The sequence below is a fragment of the Euwallacea similis genome, chromosome 21 (assembly GCF_039881205.1).
Source record: "Euwallacea similis isolate ESF13 chromosome 21, ESF131.1, whole genome shotgun sequence".
Lineage (NCBI taxonomy): Eukaryota > Metazoa > Arthropoda > Insecta > Coleoptera > Curculionidae > Euwallacea > Euwallacea similis.
This window is the reverse complement of record NC_089629.1, coordinates 1,278,621-1,299,241: the sequence shown is the minus strand read 5'-3', so window position 1 is coordinate 1,299,241 and position 20,621 is coordinate 1,278,621. Positions and strand designations below refer to the sequence as shown.

At 34.0% G+C, this 20,621-nt stretch overlaps 4 protein-coding genes across 4 annotated transcripts; 2 read left to right on the top strand and 2 right to left on the bottom strand.

The window, feature by feature from the left end:
• Window positions 1-18: 18 nt before the first annotated feature.
• LOC136415802 (ATP-dependent RNA helicase DDX54) lies at window positions 19-3,837 on the top strand. Its single transcript, XM_066400627.1, has 13 exons — window positions 19-334; window positions 395-562; window positions 619-748; window positions 807-1,032; window positions 1,190-1,358; window positions 1,419-1,629; window positions 1,686-1,900; window positions 2,009-2,212; window positions 2,414-2,573; window positions 2,768-2,924; window positions 2,978-3,113; window positions 3,166-3,313; window positions 3,367-3,837. The coding sequence occupies exons 1-13, from the start codon at window positions 152-154 to the stop codon at window positions 3,549-3,551; spliced, it is 2,292 nt and encodes a 763-aa protein (XP_066256724.1). The 5' UTR covers window positions 19-151; the 3' UTR covers window positions 3,552-3,837.
• LOC136415803 (protein FAM185A) lies at window positions 3,829-5,917 on the bottom strand. Its single transcript, XM_066400628.1, has 5 exons — window positions 5,808-5,917; window positions 5,424-5,758; window positions 5,178-5,371; window positions 4,942-5,125; window positions 3,829-4,732 (listed from the first exon to the last, which is right to left on the bottom strand). Coding segments are annotated over exons 1-5 (1,062 nt in total). The 5' UTR covers window positions 5,810-5,917; the 3' UTR covers window positions 3,829-4,385.
• Window positions 5,918-6,388: 471 nt separating this feature from the next.
• Tasp1 (Taspase 1) lies at window positions 6,389-8,839 on the top strand. The gene is made up of 7 exons (XM_066400851.1): window positions 6,389-6,575; window positions 6,640-6,768; window positions 7,051-7,245; window positions 7,378-7,644; window positions 7,954-8,194; window positions 8,245-8,392; window positions 8,494-8,839. Exons 1-7 carry the CDS (start codon window positions 6,557-6,559, stop codon window positions 8,611-8,613), a joined length of 1,119 nt encoding a protein of 372 aa, XP_066256948.1. The 5' UTR covers window positions 6,389-6,556; the 3' UTR covers window positions 8,614-8,839.
• Window positions 8,840-9,679: 840 nt separating this feature from the next.
• On the bottom strand, window positions 9,680-20,548 carry Girdin (protein girdin). The gene is made up of 19 exons (XM_066400733.1): window positions 20,148-20,548; window positions 19,245-19,500; window positions 19,026-19,186; window positions 18,838-18,967; window positions 18,669-18,786; window positions 18,535-18,616; window positions 18,284-18,482; window positions 17,991-18,097; window positions 17,615-17,828; window positions 17,146-17,555; window positions 16,758-17,090; window positions 16,477-16,686; window positions 16,117-16,338; window positions 15,567-16,055; window positions 15,208-15,446; window positions 15,073-15,148; window positions 14,459-14,726; window positions 12,425-12,607; window positions 9,680-11,794 (listed from the first exon to the last, which is right to left on the bottom strand). The coding sequence occupies exons 1-19, from the start codon at window positions 20,202-20,204 to the stop codon at window positions 11,613-11,615; spliced, it is 3,936 nt and encodes a 1,311-aa protein (XP_066256830.1). The 5' UTR covers window positions 20,205-20,548; the 3' UTR covers window positions 9,680-11,612.
• Window positions 20,549-20,621: the final 73 nt, after the last annotated feature.

The window sequence follows — 20,621 nt, the reverse complement described above, 5'->3', positions numbered from 1 at the left end:
CCGAATTAACCTAACTATCTGTTTTTAAGACTGGCAACGAGGAATAGCGGGTAGAAATTTTGTGTATTTTTATTTTCGAATTAACTAGTTTATAACAAAAAATTATTAATCACAAAGTGTCCTTTAAAAGAGATAGGAAAGTCCTCTAAAAATGGTGGACGTACCAGGATTTGCAGATCCCAACAAAACCATAGAAATCTTCAACGAAACAGAGGACGTAAAGAAGAAATCCCGAAAAAAGTCGGGGGGCTTTCAGTCTATGAATTTGAGTTTTAACGTACTGAAGGGAATCGCTAAAAGGGGCTATAAGCAGCCAACACCAATTCAAAGAAAGGTACTTTAATCTTTGCCAATACAACTATATTGTTTTCTTATAATGAGTAGTTTTACACAGACCATACCACTGCTTCTTGAAGGCAGAGATGTGGTTGGCATGGCTCGAACTGGCAGTGGCAAAACTGCAGCTTTCCTTATTCCAATGTTTGAAAAACTAAAAATGAGAAGTGCAAAAGCTGGTGCTCGTGCATTAATATTGTCCCCAACAAGAGAGTTGGCTCTACAGGTTTGATTTTCTTCAACCTTAAAACCCATATCATATTTAATTTAGTTATCTTTTAGACCCTAAAATTTATTAAAGAAATTGGCAGATTCATGAGTCTCAAGGCTGCAGTAATTCTAGGTGGTGACTCAATGGAAGATCAGTTTTCAGCCATACATGGCAATCCTGATATTATTGTAGCTACACCAGGTATTTACTTCTTTTAAACAGGATGTAAGGTGCTTGTGTGAAATTGAGGTTATTTAAGGGAGGTTTCTTCATGTTTGCATTGAAATGGATTTGAAATTAAGCAGCATAGAGTATGTGATATTTGATGAAGCTGATCGCCTGTTTGAAATGGGACTCAGTGAGCAATTAACTGAAATAGTAGGGCGTTTGCCTGACTCGAGACAGACATTATTGTTTTCTGCAACACTACCAAAAGTTCTGGTAGACTTTGCTAAAGCTGGTTTAAGTGATCCAGTGTTATTGAGGTGAGTAGCTGTGTATCAAATACAAAAGTGATACTATAAGAACTATAAAAAACTCATTAAAGTATGATTAATAATTTCCCACCAAAAAATAGTACCTAGGATCTCTTAGAATACAGAAATGAATAAAAATGCTTTTATTTCTATTATTATTTTTCAGACTGGATGTGGAAACTAAACTCCCCGATGAATTGAAACTAGAATTTTTAATTGTAAGACCTGAAGAAAAACTAGCTGCTCTTTTAGTCTTACTAAGAACAATAATTGATTCAAAACAGCAAACTGTGGTTTTCGCTGCAACTAAATACCACGTCGAATATATCCATTTGGTATTGTTAAATCTGCCCCTGAAATATATATTAATTATTAACAACCATAAACAAATTTAGGTCCTCCAAAATATGGGCATTTCAAACACCTATATATACTCAGATTTAGACCCTTCCGCCCGTAAAATCAACACCGCGAAATTTTCAACTGGAAAAGTTAAAGTTTTGGTAGTCACAGATGTTGCAGCTCGAGGTATTGATATACCTCAATTAGACAATGTCGTCAACTATAATTTCCCAGCAAAGGCCAAGTTATTTGTTCACAGAGTTGGTAAATTTCCGAAAATTCCCAAATACCAACAGAAAGATTTTATTTTCTGATTTAAGGGAGGTGTGCAAGAGCAGGTCGATCAGGTACAGCTTATTCGTTAATATCTCCAGATGAACAAGCGTATTTATTGGATTTACACTTGTTTCTTGGTCGCCCCATGTCGGTGATTACAATAAATAATAAAAACGGTAATATTGGGAGGATGCCACAAGACCTTGTGGAAGATCAACTTAGTTCTTTATTGGTATTACATGAAAATCGTGCAGACTTGGTATGGACTTTTTTAATGTTACTGTTGATTAGCTACTAAAAAAGTAAATGAATTGCTTTAGTTGCTAATGCTAAGGAAAAAATTTCACAATTTTATGTTCGTTCTTAGATATCGGCAAAAACAAGTATAGAAAACGCGTATAAACAATACATCAAGACTCGTCAAGTGGCGTCGGCTGATAGTTCGAAAAGGATAAAAGAGCTAGATTTGAACTCATGTTCATTTCATTCGATGTTTAAAACTACCGATGTTAATGAAAAATTTGAAAGAGAGAATTTGATTGATCAAATGAAGAATTATCGACCACAAGGAGTAAGTAAAAGAATCGCAGCTTGGGTTCTTATTTTAATAATTGTTTATAATTATCTCCATTTAGTTAACTCCATATTTATAAAGGTTTTCGAAGACTCATGTTGAGAGTAATACTTGGGACACCCTGTGTCAAGCATTCTTAAGACATTGAAAATTTACATTTCTCTTCTACAGGTATTTGAAATAGAATAATTGTTTTAGACTATTTTTGAAATTTGTGGAAAAAACAAATCACAGGAGTATCTAACTATGAAAGAAAAAAGAGCAGCCCATAAAGATAAAATAGAATTATATAAACAACAAAAGCAAGAAAAATTATCTGAGCAAGAAGGGTTTCATAAGCCAGTAACATCTTTAACCAGTAAGTAAAACAATGCAAACAAATTTTATTCTGTCATAGGTTTTCACGATCTAACATACGTAATTAAGCTTATATCATTAAGTTCTCAGTACTAAGATTCATATAATATAGTATATGTATATTTAAATTATTATTTTTGAAGTTCTAATCTTGAAACTTGAAATACTCGGTTTTGAATTCATATACAACTTTAGATAGTACAAACGCTGATATAAACAGTACATTCAAAAGTGTCATCGTCCCTAAGAAGCGAAAAATGGACATTCTGTATACCAAGAAATCTAAGAGAGTCAAAACTGGAGATGACATCTTTATACCTTACGCTCCTAGCGATCAGCATACGGAAGAAGGGTATGTTGTGCTGAAATAAAGTCTCAAGTACAAATGTAATTTTTCTTCTAAAGATACACAGTGGGCAATTTCCAAAATGAGGCTAGCAAAGTGCAACTGGACCTAACTGGGGACTCGGAGCAGATGTTTAAGCTCAACCAATCGTTGAAAAAATGGGATCGAGTAAAGAAAAAAATGGTGACCATTGATGTACGATGTTAAGCAGTGCACAAGGCTTTTTCTCATTTTTTTTATAACTTAGAATCCGAAAAAAGGCAAAATTAAAACCGAGAGTGGCGTATGGATTCCGGCTACTTATAAAAGTAACAGATACGCAGAGTGGAAAGACAAAACTAAGGCTGCGCAGAATGTAGAAAATGGTGAAGACGATGAAGAGATTTCTCAGCAAAGTACGGCAAATATGTGAGTTAATAAACTGTTATGTGTGAAATTTTCTTTCTAGGCGTTACCGCACCGAAACGCTATACACATTGGGCTAAGCATAACGATAAAATGAAAAATAAACAGCGGAAATCTGAAATGAAAAGTATGGATCAGATATTGAAGGCGAGGGAAATGGCTGAGAAGAAAAAACGCAGGCAGAAGAAGGGAAAGGGGAAAGGAAAAAAAGGAAGACATAAGAAATAGCTTCAATCAAAGTCGAAAGTTTTTAGATATCATTGTATTCGTCTTGAATAGAGTAATGTATAAATTAAAATTCGAAGTATTTACCCACATCAACCAGATTAACATTATATGAGTACTTAGGAAAAATATTGTTCCTAAAGCTAAAGCTGACGAAAAGCATTATTTCTGACTTGTTTCTTTATCTTTTTCCTGTTATAAAAATTACTCATATATAACGATATCATATCGGAAAAATATAAAACGAGTTTTACTGCATTTATTTCCTTTATTTTTGATTGCATAAAGTCTTGAGCCACAAAAAATGGCATTTAAATTATAACTAAGTACAAAATAAAATGATACTTATGGAACTATGGTATATTGAGTTTCTGCAAAACAGGTCCTCCAAATCACGTGGCAAAAACACCTGATATATTAAGTAACAATACATTATTGCTATTGAGCATGTGCAATGGTGAAGAAAAGTACTACACACGTACTAAAAAAAAAAAAAAAAAAATTATATAAGACCCAAATAATATAATCACTGTGCCTTTAAAATAAAGACAATCTCATATTCACATAAACAGGTGGAAGGTGATTTACTTTAATTGCAATTTATCTTATTACTTTCCTATGAAATAATTACTATACAAGCTTAACACATATAGTAGGAACATTCCAGACCTAATTCGAAGCGTCAAAAATTTCATTTTATAGAGAGAAATATCAGTAGATATAATTAACAAATAAATTATATCTGTTAGCTATAATATGTTTCCTGTACCACAATACTGCATTCAAGTGAAAATAAATAAATCACCTTGTAAATTCCTCCCTTTTTTACCTTCCTCTTTATTTATTTTTAAGCTTCATTTCAATCATTTCTTGCCAAGAGGTGGTTTCCACTTTAACATTTGAATTTAAACAATTTACCAAAACTACATTTGCACTGATGCTTTCTGAGTTCAACACAACCATGTTTTCTTCTTTTATGATACTTGAGTCTTTAATTGTGTTCATTAGAGTAACTCTTGGTGAGGCTATTTTAAACATATTACTATCACAACATGAATCAGTCAACTTTAATATTAAACTGCCACTGTCTTTTATTGTGATGTCAGAACTTCCCATAATACGGGATAGGTGAATATCAGCACATCCATTATTGATCACCATTGAGAGTTGACCATCAAAGCCAGCTAAATAAATTTACATTAATATTATGCAATTTTATAGGTGTCAAGTCAATGCTATGTGATTTTTATGTTTAGCCATGCCAAATAAATCATAACAACTCCAATATCAGATGTAAATTGCAATCTTTTTGTTAAAAATATCAAAGTTACCAAATAGCAGATTTTGACTTGACAATAATCATTATATGCCAGCTACATAAATGTCAACTTACTCAATATTACATTGCCTTTCATCATGAATATTTTACAGTTTTTGTGGATATTATGAAGCTCCATATTTCCATGTTCAACTACGAAAATGCTTTCAGAGCAGTAAGATGAATCCACTGTTAAATTGCCTTTTTCCAAAGACTTAAGTTTCAGGTTCAAACCTTGCAACCTGCCAGCTTTAATAATCTGAAATTGGCTTGTAAATATTAACTGGTATCAGAGGGAACTTCCTTCTTACCCCATTAGTTGTTTTGGCAGATATATTGGCAGCTTGAATAAAATTGTGTAAAACTATATTCCCATTTTGGGTTGACACATCAATAGTATCTCCTTGAAACCTATCAACAAACACATTTTTCTCAGTTTCAATTTTTAACTTGTCTCCTTGAAAGTAACCCACAGACACATCGTTTTGAGCCTTTATGTGCAGATCTGTAATGCCCATAAAGAATGAATCTAATTAACATATGATATAACAACACACTTGCTTTCACTGGAGCCTTCATGCTGCAAAGGGTATTTGGATTAAGGTTCTCATGGCCTTTAACAATCACCTTATTTCCATCAACATAGTGCTCAATAGCATTGTCATACTTTTGGTCAGTTTGTAAGAGAAAAGCATTTGAATTGTGGTACTTATGCACATTCAGGGGCTTAATGCGAACTTTACAAGCAAGATCGACATGGATATCACAGAATGTTGGAACTTCCAGTTGAGTCTTAACGATGGAAAGGTCGGAACACTTGCGGTAAAGTTGAAATAGCCCCGTATCAGGTTTCAGAATGAGGCTAGGATTTAGCAAGTGCTTTATGAACAGCCTAGAAAAAAGTGTTAGATAGTAATGAGAAATTGTAGAGAAATACATACATCTTTAATAACGTTCAAAACGGTCCTTCGACTGTTGCAAAAAAACGGCCCTACGTGAGCGAACGCACACATATGTCATCAAAAAAATTTAAACATAATCATGTCTTCTTCTTAGATCTTCAATAACCTTCAGGCGTTTCCTTGGTATCGAAGTTCAGACTCGTTGAGTGTGAGCAGCTCTGACCACTCTCGGGGGCGGGAATGGTGCGTGAACATTAAGGTAACTTTATGTTCAGTACTAGGGCAGTAACTTAGTTAAGCGGCAAGTAGCCATCAACTGTTAAATGCCGAACGAAGCAGACGGACATTGGTAGTTTAAAAGCACAGGGGAGATTTCAGGAAAAAGACGTGAGTCATATAAGAAATTTTTAGGCCGGAAGAATATCCTTGCGCCAACATCCTTAACAGGAGAACGTCTTTTTATATTGCGTTGGTAGGGGAAGTAGTCCCTCTGATGATGAAACCTGGAATTACTGTCAGAACAGTCTTCCTCCGACAATCCCTATGTTTTGTACAGGATTTTGGTTGAACCTTTATCAAATGAAAAGTTTGGGACAGCTTTCATGCAATCTGCCACGCAAGGTCTTTTGCAGTAAACTTCACTTTTATTTTCTTTTTAATTTGCAGTTAGGAAGTTACATTGATTTTAATACCAGTTGCAGCAATCAAATTCTTCTCAATTCGTTAATTTTGTATTTAAATAGTTTATTTTCATTTCGCACCTCACTATCCATTATTCGCCTGAAATAATGATTGCAGTCCATTGCGGTAAGAGAATATAAAGGCCTTTCCCATACATACGTTATTTTTTCATGATTTTTTATGAACATAGGTGCTGGACATTACAGTTCATCAAAAAAAAAGGAGTATTTACAACTTTGTAAAAAAGCGTGCAAAAGTGGTATGAGGATTCTAGAAAATAATGGAAGTTCAATAGAGGCTGTAGAGGAAGCTATCCGAGGTATTATTTGTGCATTAACTTTTTAAATATTTAACAGAACATTCGAATATCTAGTAACCATTCCATTATCTTGCCCTAAATCTGTATAATACATCCATCATATTAAAGCTGGAATTATCTGTTTTTCGAGCTCAACCATGATGATTATGATAACCATAAAATATATGAAGTCAGTCAAATTGAGGCAATGTTACATGATTTCATGATTTGATCTTTTTCTTCATTTATTTACCGCTCAGTTCTTACAATTTTTTACCTCCACTTATAATGTTTGATCTTTAGTTCTAGAAGACGACCCTCTAACCAATGCAGGCTTTGGCTCAAATTTAACACTTGACGGTACAGTTGAGGGTGATGCCTCCATAATGAATGGTGAAAACTTGGTATTTGGAGCATGCGGAGCTGTAAGAAAAGTTAAAAATCCCATTAGTTTGGCATTTGACATTTACCAGAAACAATTTGATCCTATGCCACTAGGTATGAAAGGCCCACACTCATGCTGTTTTTCAACTTAATTTGTGTCTATACAGTCTTCTCAAAAATTATAGATAATTTTCTCTTGGGCATTACACTTATTAGACATAAGTAATTGTTAATTACATTATTAAGGTCTGGTAGCCCCAAGTCTGATGGTGGGTGAAGGGGCATACAAACATGCAAAACAAGCTGGAATGCAAATCGTCAATGAATCAAAATTAGTGAGCAGAAAAGCTTTAAGGCAGAGAGCAAAATACATGGCAAGGTTAGATGCGGCCGAAATTGGTGTAGTCCAAAATCATAAAGATGGAGTTGAGATGGATTACAGTGAGTCTATGGATACTGTAGGGGCTGTGTGTATAGATAACCACGGAGATGTTGCCGCCGGTTGTAGTTCAGGTGAAATTTAAATATAATTCTTAGTGCTCTATTGTAAACTAAACTGCTCACTGAAAAGATCAACACCAAAATTTTCTACTGGTATATACAGGATGGCTCGCAGCACAATGGACAGAGAACAGGTGCGTGTAGAAGACCTCAAATCAAGTCAATTTTTGCTATGAAATTTTATTCTGATGTTTAGAGTCGCTAAGGTATTAACACAACGGGCGCAAGGGCAATAAATCTAAATATTTACAGTACCTTTCTTTTTTGTGAGCAGTGCAATAGGAAAGCATTGAAATTGTTTTCAAAACCTTAATGCTTTAGGTGGTTTACTCCTAAAACGACCAGGTAGAGTGGGTCAAGCCGCCCAGTTCGGTGCTGGAGTTTGGGCAGATAGTGTAGACAAAAAATTACAACCCAGCGTAGCCGTATGCACCACCGGCTGTGGAGAACATCTAGTGCAAACCTTACTAGCCAAAACTGTAGCCGACGACATGGCCCGAGAAAAGAACTGTCCTACAGTCGATTTATATAATAGTTTAAACGACAAATTTATTAACTCAAAGTAGGAAAACGAATCATATCTAAACAGAAGTATGAATGGTTTGTTTACAGGTATTTGAAGGGAGCGAACACTCCTAAAATAGGAGGAGTTCTAGTATTAAAGGCTGATAATAAGAATGGGGAAGTAAATGTAATGTGGGGACATACTTCTATGTCTTTAGGCGTTGGTTACATGAAAAAAGGCGACAAAAAAGCTCAGGTAAGTAGTTTTGTAATTTAATTTCCCTAATTGTGACCTGTAAAACAATGTCTTATCACAAATTGTTTGTTTAGTACGTAACGTTAAATATTACTTTTCAGAGTCAAATTTCAGAGTTACCAGAAAATGCTTTCGAAGGCAAATCGGTAAATGTCGGCGGAACAGCATTTCACTTCATAAATTTGCTATTAACTCCTGAACAAATAAACTTGTGTAGTTGAACAATACATTAGCTGTGATATCGTACTCATACCTCACTCTTATTATGAAGACGAAATTGTATGTCGACAGATAACATGATCTTGTCAATTCAGTTCAAAATAAATAGATTTGATTTGACCTGAAATAAAAAGTTCGAAATACTATGAACGAATATTTCTATAATTTTTCAACGCCTGAAACTTGTCGAATATTTAATGTGTACACTGTATAAGTTCCTGTCGTTAAAAATATAAATCAGATCAAAAAAAAATGTAAAGTGTAATGATTATAGCCAATAAGTTCGAACTTGTGTTGTTATGGAATTGTCTTAAATATCGATATTTAAGATATAATTCATTCAGCGAAAGAGTGTATGAAAAAATTTTTGTAATAATAGAGATGTGGCATTAACTTTTAAATTCCACGGGAGCTATCCATTCAGATCGAGAAGCATTGATTTCCAAGTCGGTTCTTTTATAAATAACCTTTTTGATTGTTAAATCTTTGTTGCTAAACGGTTATCTGTCTCAAAATTTTCAGGGAAACCTATTATCGGGTAGGTAGGTATCTGTATTGTTAATCTGTGCAAGACCCTTATGCCCTATTTGATTTTGGTAGGATTTAGCAGCCATCTGAAAGATAAACTTTTCGATTTTGAACGAAGAATAATTATTGCATTAAAATATTAAAAAATAAATTTACCTTTTTATTTATTCGTATGCACATAAACTATGTTTATGTGCTAACTAATAAATATAAATAAATAAATTATAAACTATAAATAAATTTAAAAAACTAAGGTTTTTTTAATGATCACTCGTTGTAAAGTACAACTACATAGAAAGACAATGCTATTTTTTTGCTTTTTCAAATATACTGAAAAAATAAGTCAGCCCTATGAAAGTTGAATAATTTTATTAATTTGGTATTGGCTTAAAATCACTATTATTGTTCGCATAACACGATGTAATAGAATCATGTCTTTGACGAACTTATATATAGATAATGTTGCAAACCAACAAAACCAATCGTCTAAATGAATCTCGCTGGTTAGAAGAGGGGATATTGTACGGAAACAATAAAACGTTAAAGTACTTCATTGTATAGTGCTTGCTTTTCAATTATTTGTCTAGATTATGTACAAATAAAATTTCGGAGGTTAACATTAAATTTCTCCAAACTAAACGACTCATAAATTAGTCATAACATTCTACGAGATCTACGACTCGTAAAGCGATCTTTTTCACTATAAATTATGGAAAACCACAGCATAAATAGTATAAAACATGTATAAATATCTTAAAAATATCACTATAAAATGGTAAGTACAAATATGTAGTAAAGGTAAGTTTACAGTGTGCCTTATATACTAACAAAGAGGTATAAAAATAAATACGTCATCTGTAAATGTCATATTTAATGGTTCATCCCGGGATGATTTCGATTTACACTTATTATCACAATTCAGAAAATATATTGAAGCTAGTCGACAACTAACTAATTTTTTCACCTACATGTAAATACAAGCTGAGTAAATTGGAAAGTGATCATTTGATTTGAAGAGGTTACAATAGAAACAGACAAGAAAATAATGGCATATTATAATATAACTAATTGTGATAACTGTATGAGCAACATCATACCGCCTTGTGTTAGTTTCTGTTTCGTCCATTGGACTGCGTTGAAAGCAACGTCAAAAATAGTCGGTCGACTAGAACCATTAGCACAAACAGTAATATCAAGGCCTAGTTAGCAGCCTTCCAAATCAAGTACAATAAAGTACTTATATAAATTGAAAATTAAGTAGCTCGTAAGTTTCACAAATAAGTAGTAAGTAGTGATCAATAGTGAAATATTGGGTTGGTTAAGAACCAGTGTTTATTAAAAATTAAAAACAAGCAAAACCACAAGAATTGACGAATTTTGCTTAAATCAGACACATGCCAAGTCTCTTAAATTGGGTATTGAATTGTATGAGACGATCTTTAAAATACGTGCGACCAGCAAAAGCTTTAAAGACTTATACACACATATTGTAAGGATATGTTGTATTACAAGTATACCAAATATCTTTTAGAGATTACTCTTGCTGGTAAACTAAAAAAAATTACTTACATATGAAAAATTAATAAATATATATTTGTTTTTATAATAATATAAATTATTATAAAATAGGTGACTTCCTTAAGATATAAAATAAGGATTTTTTCTTAAATTTGCCATTTAAATTGTATACCTTATTAGTAGTAGCCAATATAACAGTAAACAAACTACGATTTTCATCACATATAAGAATCCGGCCACTAAGTTATCCAATTTAAATTTTTTGAGATCCAATTATGTAATACCAAAGAGTAACAACAATGTAATACCATTAAAAAAATGATTGCTTAAATGCCGCTCTCTTAAAACACTATATTATAGGAAGCCAATTTCTGAAACTACTTGCTAAAGCGAAAAATCACGTTTACTTAATAAATTAATTATTGTCTTAAGAAAGTTTCACTCAACTGATAATTCAAAAGTTAGACCCTCGTTTCTTAACATCGTATTACTTCGAAACACTTTCTCGCAAACGAAACACACATTTTTGAATTTCATTTTATAGTATGTCTTGCGAATATAAAATATCCATGTAAACAAACCAAACGTATGATTATCAACTTGGTCGCCGCTGAATGGTCGGTAGTGTCACCAGAACAATCAATATTTTATAAAGGCGACGGCGTTTCAATGTTGAACTTGTTTCATTTTGGATGGAGTGTTTGTTGCGCGCGCCTAATCGAATATAAATTGAATTATTTAACTGTTTAATATACAGGACGTTTTCTTTTTTTAAATACACCAGACATAGCTTAATTCTATGCCCAATACACCTAGAACTTGTTTTAAAAACTTTTTCAGTGTAATAGCGGGCTGACTATTGTCCTGTTTAATACTCTTGTCTTGAATGGATTACATGCAGGTGGTATGCATTTGTTTACGTGGATATTGTATATTCGTAAGACACACTATAAACTCATACACAACCGTACTCATACCAAATGGCGGTTTCTTTGGAATTTTTGTCTTTCTTTTCCCCTGTGATATTTCCACTTTCCTCTGATCCAACTAAAGCTTGAGAATTTTGTTGTGACGTCGATGCCTGGTTGTTTTGAGGCGTCACAGGCCGGCGCGCCTGAGCTTGACTAGCTTCAGCTCCTATAAAGAGAATTTTACTAAGATTACACGTATTCAAAGGCTTCACATGAGAATGTACTGAGTGGGCAAATTTTGATGTTTATATAGGACGTCTTAGTGTAACTATAGGAAATTTCGACTATTTTATGAAATATTTGAAATATACAGTGTAGAAGTTTTGGATGGAACAGTCCATATAACTAAGATGCCGAACATATGCGGCCAAAATCTTTGGACACGTCAATTTTTATTTCTTCTTATGGTTTTATTGATGGTAAATTCATATATACAGAGTAGTCCAAAAATCAGATACCACCACCAACTTTGTTTTTTCAAATGGAAACACTTTTTTTATTTCATTTTTGAATTCTACGTAAAATTCTAAGTGTATTTCATGTACCATGTCCTATACCTAAACAGGTCTTAAGAAATTTACGATTGAACATTGTTGACGTTGTTTATTTATCATGTGTCCTAAAAAATGTCTAGTCAAGTATGCCATAGAACCACGAACTCACATGTATCTTTTTATTGTTTATTTTTGTTCAGTTTCTGTATATGCCAAGCAGCGTTCATCGTTGCTTTTGATTTATTGTAAAATGATTCGTCATTTGACATCTATTAATCTAACGAGTTAATGTCTAAACTCACCGATAACTGTAGATATTCGGTTGTAAACTAACAAAGGAGGATTGGACGTCTGGCTGGTGGTTTCGGGAGTTTGGGCTGCAGCTACCGATCCCGTATCATCTTCTGAAAGATACACCGTTCGCCGTGAACCCACCGAACCTAAGCTCAACGCACTTCCGGGTTCCCTTGTGAATGGTTGGTCACCTAAAGTGAGAAAGAAATCACAAAGATAGATCTATGATGAGATGAAGACATGCACATTTCACACTACCAGTTCGTAAAAACAAATACTAATGCTACGTTGGAAATCCTTATTTAAGACAGACTATATATTATTATGGCATAATATACATATACAGTAGTGGCCAAAAGTAGATGAACACGTATTACACACTGCATTTTTAATAATTCATACCACAAGTCTCTATAAATTTTAATATAATTTTTCCGCCAAATCACTAATAGAGTGCCTTTTCTAAAGAAATAAATAAATGATGGATTTTTTATCATATATTGTTAATATACATAGAAATACAAAAATAGCTCTGGCCAAAAGTAGATGAACAAAATAAACATCATTTCAAATATTATAAACTCTTATTAACTAAACCATTGAGACAGTATTATTAGTCAGTATTTTGTGTAATATCCTTTATTTTTTATTACTTCATTGCATCTCTTGGGCATTGACGCTATGAGATGTTCAATAACAGATGGATCCATGCTCGCCCATGCTTCTTGTAATGCTATGAATAATTGGTTCTTATTCGAGTAGGTTTTTGTCCTAATTTTGCTGTTTAGAATCTCCCATAAATTTTCTATTGGATTAAGATCCGGTGACTGCGAGGGCCATGTCATAACAGGTACTATTTCATCTTCTAAAAACTTCTTAACTATCTTTGACGCATGTTTGGGGTCGTTATCATGCTGAAAAATAAACGTGACCGGCAAAACTTCCTCGATATAGGGTAACATGTGAGTTTTTAATATGTCCCTGTAGATAAATCGGTCCATTATTCCCTTGATCCTATAAAGTGGACCGATACCGTACCCAGAAAAACATCCCCAAACTAACATTGATCCTCCTCCATGCTTTACGGTTGGTCTGGTATATTTGGGCAATAAACGAGTGTTAGGAGGACGTCTTACATACACATTGCCATCAGATGAAAACATATTAAATTTAGATTCATCACTAAAACAAACCCTTTTCCACTGCGCTACAGTCAAATTTTGATGCTCCTTTGTAAACTGTAATCGGGCCTTAACGTTCTTCTTTGACAGCAGAGGTTTTTTGGCCGGTCTTCTGGCAAACAAATTAGCCTCTACCAGTCTACGTCTTATTGTCCTAGAACTGACAGAAGGCAAACCAATTTCTTCTATTTTGGTCTTTATTTGATTAGATGAAAGAAAGGGATCATGCATAGACATCTTCTTAATGGCCCTATTTAGTCTTTGGTCAGTTTTTCTAGGACGGCCCGACTTATTCTTAATTGTGGTATCTCCCCTTTGATTGCACCTCTTAATTAACATGCAGACAGTGGATCTTTTTAGCTAAAATTGCCTTGCAATTTGTGTTTAACTCACTCCAGCATTATTCGCAGCTAACACTCTTATTTTTAAGTCTTCAGAAACATAAACACCTCGTGGCATTTTAATAAATTATTCTAGTGGCTTACTACTATCGTCCACCAAGATACTAACGTTTAAAACCGAATCGATAAATATCAAAAATATTTAAAAGTTTTTGTTCATCTACTTTTGGCCAGAGCTATTTTTTATTTCTATGTAGATTAACAATGTTTGATAAGAAACCCATTATTTGTATTTTTTTTTTTTTTATAAAGCATTCTATTAGTTATTTGGCGGAATAGCAATATTAGATTCTATAGAGACTTAATGGTATAAATTATTAGAAATGCTATGTTTTATAGGTGTTCATCTACTTTTGGCCACTACTGTATATAACTGAAATTAAAATATGATGCCACAGGACAAATGATCGGGGTTCAAAAGTGAAATGATACCTCAAACTTAGACTTGAGCAACGTGTACCTGCAATGCTACTCCTGCTGCTCAAATCTCTATGCGAGCGCCTTAAAGCCACCTCGTCTCTTGGCTTACAGGCGCGCAAACTGCCAGTTCCGGTTGTATTTCTACGAAAGGGTTCCAAATGGTTCGAAGTATTTCGGGGATTACTCACTGCTACATCTTCGGCGCTATTATCCGACTCTCTATTGTCCGATTCGCCCGAACCTTGACCGGCTAGGGTAAACTGCGATTGCGACAATCGGGTAGAGTCATCATGCCACGATCGACGAGTCTAAAACATAATCGGGTAAATTTATATGTTGTGTTATTACAGTGTACAGGGTAGGCAAAATTACACATTTTTAAAAGAATAATCCTATTTCTAAGCTAGATAGAAGGAAAATCTCATATCGGTCTAAATTTTTTCTTATATTAAAACATTTTAAATACATTATTCGTTAGATTTTGGAAATAGTCCCTTTCTAATATATTGTATGGTACAGTATATTGTTTTTTTATAAAATAAAATTTCTATCTTGATATCTATGAAACGAATGGTTTGAAAATGTTTTAACTCCTGATACGACACCCTCAAGATGCACCGTATGACTTGAAATATAAATAGAAAATCCACTTACCCTGCTTGGAACCTTATTCATTATATCCGAACTCGCTTTCTTAACTCTGCGTACTAATGTAGCTCCAAAACCTTTTCTGTAAACATTTTCTCCGTCATTAAACAATCATTAAAACCATTTCTATAATCATATTACTTTTTCGCTGAAGCATTGTCAAGCTTTCTATAGTGCTCCATTATTTTTTCCTCTAATTTTTCCTTCTGCCTGGACAAGTTGTTTACTTTGTCAGAGTACTGCTTTTCTTCTAAATGGAATTGCTTTTTATCCTCCAAAGAATGGCTCAATAATGACCAGTATTGGTTCAAAAGTTGGGATACGTGATCCATCAAAGCGCGCCTATCCGAATCAAGGGAGTGGTTCATTTCAAATAACATCTAAAAAGAAAATTTAAGGTGTCTCGTTAAGTTTTCTTTTTATTAGAAAAAGTTAAGATACTTAGAAAAGATTATACTGCAATTTTAAATGTAGAAATACAAAAAAAGCCAAATTCTTACATCACATTTTTGTTGCAACTTGGCATTATCCAACTGTAATCCCGCAACTCTGTCGGACCTCGAACTCAATTCTCCCTGAATTTCCGTTTGACTCAACCTTAAATTCCTTGACTCCATCTTTAACGTCTTCAGTTCTTCTTGAACATTTCTGTATTCGACTTTTAAGCGCCCGCTAGCGGTGAACAAATTTCTGAAGTCGTCTTTTAGTTTTGAATGCTCCTCCCGTAAATTGTTCAAACTGACCGAATCAGTCCTCAAACTCACTTTTTCCAATTCGCTGTTTGAGACTTTTACTTCCAAACAATCGTTACGCTCTTTCAAACTACGGATTTCAGAGCGCAAATCACGGTTTATTTTCCTCAAATTTTCTTGTTCTAATTTGACCTCCTCATACTCATTATTCAGCTGTTCATGCAAAGTTCTTAAAGTCACTTGATCCGACAAAAGCTTCTTGCGTTCGGTTTGTTGCTGCTGATGTTGTTTAGACAGCTGAAAATTAATCATATCCTTAATATCAGAAATTCTGTCGCTTTTGCTTCTAAATATCCACCTCATCTTTTTCTGCAACTAACTGACTATTGGCCAATTGCAAGGCGGTTTGTTGTGCCTGTAAAGAATTAGCTTGGGATTTTAAAGTGGATACGTCCACCTTTAAGGTGGCATTCTCATTTTGCAGACAGTCATTAAGAGACTGTAAAGCAGCAATGTCAGCATAGAGCTTGTCGCATTGTTCGCTCCACTGCTCACTAATTGATTTTGCTACTTCCTCAGCCTATAAAATGTTTAGGTTAGTTTTAGCAACTTAATTCATTTTGAAGGGATAATAACTAGATTAAAGGACAAAATAAACAAAAAATAGCCTCTATTCAGTAGTTCACTACAACCATAAAAATAAAGGAGCAACTAGTACCTGTTTCAAGGAATCTCCCTCTAACCGGCATGTTTTACAAGGCGTCTCTTTTTCTACAACCACTTCCTTTCCTTTGAAAACAGATTGAAGGCACTTAGAAATTTCGCTATTTTCCAACATCGTTTCAATAATAATGTTAACGTCGTTATCCAATATATCCAGGTTAAGCCCTAACTTCTCTAAACTGGTTTTAAACTTTTCGTTGTTCACCTGCAAATAGCAGTCAATAGTATTCAATTAAATAGTCAGATAAAAAGCTTTAAAACATGTTAAAATTTCACCTTTTCTGCAATCAAATCTTTCTGAAGTGTAGCAATAGTTTCAGAATGAACAGAGGCTTGAGAAATTAATTCAGTAGCTTTCTGTTCAAACTCCTGCAACTTCTCTAGTTGAGCCATTAAGATTGAGGTTTCACTGCTCAACTTCTCAATATCTTTTTCATAATTCAACTTCTCTTCAAGGTTCTTGTCGAGACTTACTTCCTTTTCTTCAACAACCCCCTTAAGTTTTAAAACTTCCTTTTGAAGGGTTGTGTTTTCTTTTTCCAAACCCGTCACTCTATCTTGAAGCTCTTTACCCAATTTTTCCGCTGCTCTACCCTTCTCTAACTCCTCCTATTTAAAGATGAATTGATAAGTATGTCAAAAACTCACTGAATTTTTTACTAGCCTGTAAATTATGTAGTTCTTCAGACACTTGATTTAAAGATTTCTCGGCATCATCAGCCCTCTTTTTAACCACGTCACACAACGCTTGCACTCTCTGCTTCTCTTTGGACAAACTTGCAATGTTCTTCTCAAGTTCCACAATTTTCAATTTTTCGATCTGAATGTCCTGACTTTGTTTGTCAGACATCAGTTTTAAGGAATCCATACTGTTTTGGACTTTGCGGTTCTCTTGGATGGCGTTTTTAAAGAGGTTTTCTAGCTCGGAATTTTGTATTGTCAATCGATCACAATTCTCCTGTAGTTGTTCGCATTTTATTAGCAGTTTCTTTTTTTCCTTTTCCAGGTCTAAAATTTTGTTGGCGCTCTCATAGAAATTTTTTTCTTTGAGAGAATCAAGCTTACTAAGTAACTCTAGAAAATAATAAAGGTAACGTCACAATTATTTTTTTATATTGACTTTTGCGACTCACGTTTGTTTTCCAATTCCAATTTCAAAGCTCGAGCTTGAGCATTGCTGGTTAATTGCTCAGAAAGACTATTGTCTCCTGAATTGGGCTCTTCCAAATCAGAGTCAATAGACATATTTCCCAAACTGGATTCTTGCAATGCGGACTTGGTTACTTGTTGCAACTGGACATTTTCATCGACTAGTTCTTGGATTTTATCTCTGGCTGCATCTCTCTCCTAACAGATAAAAATAACCATTTGAAATATTGTTACTTCATTCATTGAAATTTTTATTTAAAAGGTTTACCAGAAGGTGGATGTATACTCATACACTCATTATCAAAAATGACATTGATTTCACCACTAATAAGTTTATAAGAAACATTACATTCTTCTTACCAACATGACTTCATTAATAGTCTGCTTACTCGCCAACAGTTTGGCTTCTAATTCCAATACTTGATCTGCCCTTTGTCGAGCTCTTGCTAACTGCTCTTCCAACATTTCTAAAACAAAATTAGAACTTTGAAACTTTTTAAAGTTCTACATAGTACACACTAGCGCTTTAATCAATGAACTAGCTTTATTGTACGGAATTTGGGAAATTCTTTCATCAGAGAAATTAAAATTGCTTAAAACAAAAACTAATAATGCATTGAAAAACTGAAACACAATAATAATTAATCACTCACCTCTAGTTTCCAACAACACCCTATTATCCTCCCTCAGTTCATCAACTCGAGCTTTATAAAATTCAGAATCAGCTAATCTCTCTCGATATCTCTGAACTTCCATATCGAGTCTGTCCGCCCTTTCCGCATTTTCACGCATGGCGTCAGCTTCATCCCTGTACGCTTTTGCCTTCCGAGCTTCAATCAACAAATCGCTATTCTACAAAAACCAATTCAATGAAATAAAACTCATTTATATAGATAAACAGTACCTCATTCTTCAGTTTAGCTACCAAACTTCTGACGTGCTCCAATTCTTCTTTATATTCAGCTAAAATCTCAGTCTTCTCATCTCTAAAAAATATCTTATGTATAGAAGTTGTTAAAATTCCCAAAACAAACTTACAATTCTTGTCTTTGTTTTCTCAATCTGGCCTTAAAATCTGCCAATTCCACTGCCAAGTGATTTGACTCAACTCCATCTTGACCACCTTTAGTAGTGCCATTCATTATGTCCTCTTGTCCTAAAAATGGTTTCATCAAGCAAAATTACTACTCTGGACATAAGTACCAACCTAGATCAATAACCCATTGCTGCAATAATTTATCCCTTTCAGAGGTGAGTGATTTGACATGGCAGAATAATTTTTGTGATGTTTGTTCAGTCCAATCAGTAGTCAAAACTAAGTTTTGGTCATCGGTAACCTAAACAAAATGTTTCAAATTATCTTCTATTAATGTATTAAAAATTATGTGAATTTACCTGCTTGATACATTGCATAATTTCATGTTGAGCAATCACATCCAATTCCTTAATTCTAGTAATAAATATTTCTTTTGTAGGGCCTTGAACTGCACAGCCCAACAATAATAAAATGAGCAATTTCAACTGATCCAAAGCAGTTTCAGAGCCAGGAGCTCTCCCTAAAGCAGTCAAATTATGAAGAAACTATCTTTGCATCTTCTGTGCACCACAACTTACCTAAGGTAACACAATCGGGGAGGCCTATTATAAGCTGCCCTAGCTCATCCTCATAAATAGTTTTAACATTTCTAATGATCGAATGAAAAATTTTAATTCTAGCAGCAGTAATGTGAAGGCCCTGTAGATTAGATAGAGAAGGCACTGGTAAGGAAGGCTCTGGATCGATTTGTAGTAAAACCTCATTTATTGCTGCCCCATCAAAGAATGTCTCATACACTTGAAGGGAGTCAGGTTTTCTGACACAAGTTGATAGCTGAAAAAAATGTGTGCTTAGACTAAAACTGGATTTATAAAGAAGTTTTATGTTTATCTATTATCTTTTTTCATTATACATATTTATCGCTGTCCCTTATTTATACAGGGGTAAAATAATTGATTTCCATATTTGAACTGGTTTAACTCTTTTATTTTGTGCTAAGCTTATATTATGTAAGTCTATAAGGACCAAATTATCAAAGTACTGTGAACTTTAACATCAAGCCAGTTTCCACATAAATTATGAGCCTAACCAATACTTACCGAAGCTCTATTTCAAAGTTTGTATGAAAGGTAGCTTATAGTTAAAGTTAACAATACATTAAGGCCCAGTTGTCCAATCATGGTTCCAAAGTTGGTTCAGCTAATTTAATTATTCCATAAGAATAGAATTGTGAATGTGTGAATATGTGGTGGTTTTGGTACCACTAGGGTTTAGCTAAACTAACCTTCGAACCATTATTGTATGATTGACCCTAATTCTTTTTATTTGGACCCAAACCCTATGTATTTCTAAAATCAATTCATACCATATAAAGTAAGATTGAAACCAAAATGAAAATAGAGATTTCCAATTTATGTACAGTGTATTATTTCAATTGTCTACAGCTAAAATATGTGCATTAATTGGGGGTGCATACTTACCCATTTCACCAAAGGCCCACTCAGAAACTCCTCAATGGTTGCACCTGAAGCTGCCATTTTGGAATGAGGTGTCAATTGTGAGGGAGACACTTGAGAAGCATTATAGATAAACTATTAATGAGGAAAGTGCGGAAATTATAGCAGTTGTTAAAAGGATTTGTCTTGGTTCTCACGACCTCAAACAGGACAAGAAAACGGATGGAAGATCGAGGGTCAATAAACTGTGTTGCTTTTAAGAACGTAGGAAGCAGTACTAAAGGCAAATATCACGTTTCCAATGCCCATAGACCGATAACAAGTTTAAATGTCATTAATAATTATAATGAAGCCAATTTCTCCACACATTTCACACCAAATAATAAAAACAAATAAATAAAACTGCAACAAGACCCCCGCTATACGCTACCTTAGTTGCTTGTCAATGTCAAATTGTGAAATTCAATTAAGTCGACCCTCACTACTCCATTACAGTAC

Coding starts and splice junctions, on each gene's coding strand:
- LOC136415802 (XM_066400627.1), top strand. CDS start 152: ATGGTGGACGTACCAGGATTTGCAGATCCCAACAAAACCATAGAAATC. Junction 1,033..1,189: donor AGTGATCCAGTGTTATTGAG/GTGAGTAGCTGT, acceptor ATTATTTTTCAG/ACTGGATGTGGAAACTAAAC. Junction 1,630..1,685: donor GTTATTTGTTCACAGAGTTG/GTAAATTTCCGA, acceptor TTCTGATTTAAG/GGAGGTGTGCAAGAGCAGGT.
- Girdin (XM_066400733.1), bottom strand. CDS start 20,204: ATGGCAGCTTCAGGTGCAACCATTGAGGAGTTTCTGAGTGGGCCTTTG. Junction 18,787..18,837: donor GCAATGGGTTATTGATCTAG/GTTGGTACTTAT, acceptor AACCATTTTTAG/GACAAGAGGACATAATGAAT. Junction 16,687..16,757: donor AAGATTTGATTGCAGAAAAG/GTGAAATTTTAA, acceptor TGCTATTTGCAG/GTGAACAACGAAAAGTTTAA.
- LOC136415803 (XM_066400628.1), bottom strand. Junction 5,372..5,423: donor GAAGGCTCCAGTGAAAGCAA/GTGTGTTGTTAT, acceptor TGGGCATTACAG/ATCTGCACATAAAGGCTCAA. Junction 4,733..4,941: donor GAAAGGCAATGTAATATTGA/GTAAGTTGACAT, acceptor AAATTTATTTAG/CTGGCTTTGATGGTCAACTC.
- Tasp1 (XM_066400851.1), top strand. Junction 6,769..7,050: donor TGTAGAGGAAGCTATCCGAG/GTATTATTTGTG, acceptor TTTGATCTTTAG/TTCTAGAAGACGACCCTCTA. Junction 7,246..7,377: donor ATTTGATCCTATGCCACTAG/GTATGAAAGGCC, acceptor TACATTATTAAG/GTCTGGTAGCCCCAAGTCTG.